Raw genomic sequence first — 5,800 nt, 5'->3', positions numbered from 1 at the left:
TGAGTCACATTACTACGATATTACTATATTAAAATGTTACAAAAATCAATAGGAATTCGATTAATTTGAAACATTGCAATGACTTTTTATTCTTTTCCAAACAAAATAAATGATATCTTCCAAAGTAAACAGTCGCGTGAATGTCCATTGATTTGTCTTGTGTCAGATTACGTCCCTCTGTCACGCACACTTCACAGTATTCGGGTGTGTGCGGACTGACTGGATCAATTCCTTCGCTGTTCGTTTGAGCGTCAGGTGCCGTTCAGAAGTTCGTCCTCAGTGCAGGTCAACAGGTAGGCTAATGTTTTTCAGAATATTAACGCAATAGTTACATTTAAACAATGTGTATCAAATAAATTGACAACGAACAGGCTGTAAGATAAAACAGGTAAAACGTCACTCTGGAAATGGGAATTGCAGTTATGTAAATGAGCTAGGCCTACTTTATTCCAACAGACAGAAGATCAGTCTCAGAAATGAGGCTAAAGTCATTTGTTAAACTTATTTCTTTTGTTTTATAGAAATATAGAAGTGTTTCTTTTTGATCCTTTTTTTGATGCTGATAAGTGAAGTTTAATGAACCTCAAACCACTTGAATAGGAAAACCACATCTTGCTACCACAACTATTAGACCTCAGGCTATATAGGAGTTTGTGTGTGTATTTATTATATATTCTAATATATAATAAAATATCATATCGGCTGATATATTATTACAATACAGACCTATAATTGTTTGTTGTTGTTATTATTGTTGTTATTAACAAAAATGTCATCTATAGGCTACTATTATCAAGGCTAAAGTCATTTGTTAAACTTATTTCTTTTGTTTTATAGAAATATAGAAGTGTTTCTTTTTGATCCTTTTTTTTTGATGCTGATAAGTGAAGTTTAATGAACCTCAAACCACTTGAATAGGAAAACCACATCTTGCTACCACAACTATTAGACCTCAGGCTATATAGGAGTTTGTGTGTGTATTTATTATATATTCTAATATATAATAAAATATCATATCGGCTGATATATTATTACAATACAGACCTATAATTGTTTGTTGTTGTTATTATTGTTGTTATTAACAAAAATGTCATCTATAGGCTACTATTATCAATTAACTCTTTCGACTCGTCCGTTTTTGTTGGCCAATAGTAATACTTTTTTACGTTTAGCCTATACGTTTTATAAGGTTGATACTTTTCGGTACGTGTAATCTAGCTTTTATCAATGGAAGTGACGTCAGTGTTTTAACTTTGAGAACGGAGTGCTGAGGAAAGCGAGAGTCTGTGGGTTCCAGATAAAGCGCGGTATCGGCCACTCCCAGGTGCCCCGCGCCCTGAAACCCACTGCTCAAAATTTAGATTAGGGTCACTTTATAGGCTCTTTAAGGACCTAATTGTCGATATTATGTAACCTAATGAATAATTTACCTGGGTATCTTTCTCATAAATCTATCCTTGACAATGTTGTTACAGTATGGAAAAGTATATTTTTCACATAGCCTATAGCCTCATTTTTACCCCACTGACCATCTTTTCCGTTGTTTACAGCTGTTAAAATCATGTCTGCTTTTCTGCATCACTGCCCCTTCTTGAAGTCCACTCCAGGCCCTTCTCTAAGGAATGTGGCAGCATACTTTGGATTGGCTGACCGATGTCCGATCATTGTCCGCCAGATCTCTGTAAAAGCCACCCAGGCCTCTGAGGAAAAAGGTAATGCTGTTATTTTTGTATTTACCATACTATATTACTGTAAGGTTTTTTTTATGCAAGGTAGGCTACAATATGACTAAAAAATTCCATATTTTTATAATTAAAATCTCATTGACAACAAACATTATAAGTCAGTACCTCAGATTATCTTATATTTATGTGCTTATTGTGTTCAGGCCTCCTCCCTCATAAGGAGCCAAAGCGGCAGTTGGCGACCACAGCCACTCAGGTGGCGATCTCCATGTCCCAGAGCTGTCCCTTTATTTCCTCTAAGATCGGACTAGTTAAAGCCAGTCCACAAGTGCAGGAGGATGTCCAGCCCAATCTTGAGAATCAAGATAACTCCGGTAAAACAATCCTTCTCAGTGTGATAGATTCATGGACTGTGGATATGTGTATATATAATGTTTATATTGCTTGAGAAGCAGATATCATCTAGCTGACTGGCTGATGTGTTGCAGCAGCTGTCTCTTTCTTTCTTTTTTATCACCACAGTATAGTTAGTTCGCTGCTGAAGAGTCTCTTTTATCTGAGCAGTGTATCATGCAGGGGTTGGATGCATTTTACATAATAACACCCAGCTTGGAGGACATTCTCCTCTCTGCAATTTGCACCATTTAACTCCAATTTGAGAGACTCCTCAGCTGTGAATAGTAAGCAGATGATGACTCAGACCGCTGATGTAACAAATGCCAGTCTTCAGACAATCACATTACAGATGAAACTTCACAAAGCCACATGTGTACTAGAAAATAACATCTAATTGGAAAATTGTAGTTTTTGGGTTTCATAGCCATATCACGTTTGACAGTTAATGTGCGTAGCCTGTACTTTAAAGAAAATATATGACTTAAACAATGGCGTTAAATACAAAACACTTTGATTTTCACTCTGTTTTCATAAAATTCTTAATTTTGTGTTTGTTTGATGAATTTCTGACACATTGGTGCCCTTTTTCTCCAGGCTTGATGAGCTCGCTGTTCCGTGGCTTGCAAAGTCATCAGTCCACTGGTCCTACACACCTTCTTGAAGACAACTTTAGTGAGTTTGACTGCATTTTTCTTAATGATTTACAGTAGTATAAACCATACACTCTCAGAAAATACCAAATAACAACTTGTCACTGGGGCAGTACCCTTTCAGAAGATAATAAATATGATATATAGACTTTAGGTACTAATATGTACATTTAAAGTACTAATATGTACCTTTTAAGGTACTATCATTTACGTTATTACTATAGTACTATTTAAGGGGTAAATTAGATACAAAGTCTTATAGCTTTTGTACCCTAGGGTATCGCCCCAGTGACATTTATACCTGTTTTCTGAGACTGTACTGCTGTTTCTGCAGTATTAAGTACACTGTGAACAGTATGCGTATTGAACATCTATTTATTTGACTTGGACTGCCAAAAGGTACACACTTTTTTTTTCTTTTTTGAAAATATCTGTGCGAACTAATGGAATAATAATATGGCATAATGTGGAATAATGGATGTTGAGTAAAAGCTAGGTTATTAGCGAATCGATCTGAGATGGTTGTGTTTTGTTACTGTACACTGTACCTGCAGCAGTTAAGTAGTGACTGTCTTCTTTTATTCCTGTCTTTCTTCCTCACTTATTGACTGATGATTGCCCATCTGCTTTTTAAATAATTCAGCCAGACCCAGTTTCAACTACGATGACTTCTTCACTCAGAAGATTGTGGAAAAGAAGAATGACCATACTTACCGTATCTTTAAGACGGTGAACCGTTTTGCAGAGGTTTTCCCTTTTGCTGAGGACTATTCCATCCCTGGACGCTTGGGCTCCCAGGTGTCTGTATGGTGCAGTAATGATTACCTGGGCATGAGTCGACATCCCCGCATTGTCAAGGCCATAGGGTCAGTACATAAAACAGACAATGAAATAAATGTTTGCCATCATATGCTATTATACATAGAGAAGAACAAATGAAGGTGCAGCAAAATACACTATACTTATTTAATAAGACTATTATGTCTTATTAAATACTGTATGTGTATTTCATAATATGATAAAACAGTATGCTTTTAAGTTTCTTAATGTTTGACTTTGGATATACATAGCTGCTAAAACAAACTAACTGAGTAATCACAATCTTTTAATGTTTCTTAGAGAGGCTTTGCAGAAGCATGGTGCAGGAGCAGGTGGCACCCGAAATATCTCTGGGACGAGTAACTATCATGTGGCCCTGGAGAGTGAATTGGCCCATCTACACCAGAAAGATGGAGCACTGGTCTTTTCTTCCTGCTTTGTAGCCAATGATTCCACCCTCTTTACTTTGGCTAAAATGCTCCCAGGTATCCAACAAAACTGTTATGACCTGCCTGTTCTTACTGAATGTTTGAATTAATTAATTTATGAACTATACTGCTATTAAATTAAAAAATATTTTCAATATGCAGTACTGTTCAAAAGTCTGGTGTTGGTACAATTTTTAATGGTTTTGAAAGAATTATTTGATCAAAAATACACTCAAAAATGATTATAAAATATTATTAAAATAAATGTTTTCTAGTTTAAAAATATCGCACTGTTTAATATATTTGTTGAAACTGCCTGACATTTTTTCAAGATTTTTTGATGAATACAAAGAAAAAACAGCATTTATCTGAAATGTTTTGTAACATTGTAAATGTCTTTATTGTCAACTTTTGACCAATTTAATGCATCCTTGTTTAATAAATGTGACCCTGGACCACAAAACCAGTCATAAGGGTCAATTTTTCAAAATTTAGATTTATACATCATCTGAACAAATAAGCTTTCCATTGATGTGTGGTTTGTTAGGATAGGACAATATTTGGCCGAGATTCAATTATTTGAAAATGATGAATGCAAAAAATGAGGGTGAAATAAAAATTGAGAAAATTGCCATTAAAGTTGTCCAAATGAAGTCCTTAGCAATGCGTATTACTAATCAAAATTTACAAAATATCTTCATGGAACATGATATTTTCTTAATATCTTAATGATTTTTGGCATAAAAGAAAAATCGACAATTTTGACCCATACAATGCATTTTTGGCTATTGCTACAAATATACGTGTGCTATTTATATGTATTTTCTGAAATTCTACTAAAACATCTTCTCTCTGCAAAGGCTGTGAGATCTACTCAGACATGGGTAATCATGCCTCCATGATCCAGGGCATCAGGAACAGTGGGGCCAAACGCTTCATTTTCCGACACAATGATGCCAGTCACCTGGAGGAGCTGCTCTGCCGCTCAGATCCACTCACACCCAAAATCGTGGCTTTTGAGACTGTTCATTCAATGGATGGTAAGTAGAAGGAGCTATCACATAACTGACTCAAAAGAGATTGTTTCTTAATATTGTAAAATAGGGCTTGGCACTAGCAACGCCATGGTCATGGGTTTGATTCCTAGGGAATAAATGAACCGATAAGGCATTTTAAATAAAACCATCTGTCAAATGCATACGTATATATATAAAAAATGGTAGGTAACTTGCAGAAATGCAAAAAATGTCTGCAGTAAAAAATAGGGAAAACAAGTACACTTACTTTCTCCTTATTAAACAATGCAAAAAAATTATTAGTAAAAAAAACATCAAACACATGAAATGAAGACTCAGTCATATCAATAGAATATATTGCTGTTGTTGTTTTTTTTTTTTATGTGGAGCGAGTCACCTTATTGGGTGTCCATTTTTTTTTTTAAATTACACTTCCAGCCAAATACTACTCGCTTTATCTTCGCAACCACCCTTTTATCAGACACTTTGGCTTGTGGAATAAATTAATCATTGTCAACTGATAATAGTGCATTTCTACACTTCATCTTTAACTGAAAAATAACTTTTCTCAGGTGCAATTTGCCCTCTAGAAGAGCTATGTGACGTAGCACATAAATATGGAGCTCTGACTTTTGTGGATGAGGTCCATGCTGTCGGACTGTATGGGGCTCACGGAGCAGGTGTAGGAGAGAGAGACAACGTCATGCACAAGATCGATATTGTCTCTGGAACTCTGGGTAAGACAGATACGGTCTATGATGCTATGATCACAGCATGATTCTATCCTGTAATTTCATCCGTGTTCC

General features: G+C 35.6%; 1 protein-coding gene across 1 annotated transcript in view; it reads left to right on the top strand.

Moving 5' to 3' along the window:
• Positions 1 to 203: 203 nt before the first annotated feature.
• The window catches only part of LOC107555603 (5-aminolevulinate synthase, erythroid-specific, mitochondrial), a 9,705-nt gene continuing 4,108 nt past the window's right edge, over positions 204 to 5,800 (top strand). Inside the window, exons 1-8 of the mRNA XM_016238462.1 lie at positions 204 to 293; positions 1,551 to 1,712; positions 1,889 to 2,059; positions 2,676 to 2,753; positions 3,375 to 3,597; positions 3,851 to 4,035; positions 4,839 to 5,018; positions 5,567 to 5,731. Coding sequence (XP_016093948.1) covers positions 1,562 to 1,712; positions 1,889 to 2,059; positions 2,676 to 2,753; positions 3,375 to 3,597; positions 3,851 to 4,035; positions 4,839 to 5,018; positions 5,567 to 5,731 — 1,153 coding nt within the window. The 5' untranslated portion in view covers positions 204 to 293; positions 1,551 to 1,561. The remainder of the gene's footprint in view (positions 294 to 1,550; positions 1,713 to 1,888; positions 2,060 to 2,675; positions 2,754 to 3,374; positions 3,598 to 3,850; positions 4,036 to 4,838; positions 5,019 to 5,566; positions 5,732 to 5,800) is intronic.

The sequence above is a fragment of the Sinocyclocheilus grahami genome, unplaced genomic scaffold, assembly GCF_001515645.1.
Source record: "Sinocyclocheilus grahami isolate Dianchi unplaced genomic scaffold, SAMN03320097.WGS_v1.1 scaffold539.1, whole genome shotgun sequence".
Lineage (NCBI taxonomy): Eukaryota > Metazoa > Chordata > Actinopteri > Cypriniformes > Cyprinidae > Sinocyclocheilus > Sinocyclocheilus grahami.
Note: the sequence above shows the minus strand (reverse complement) of the source record. Positions and strands in the feature narration are given on the sequence as shown.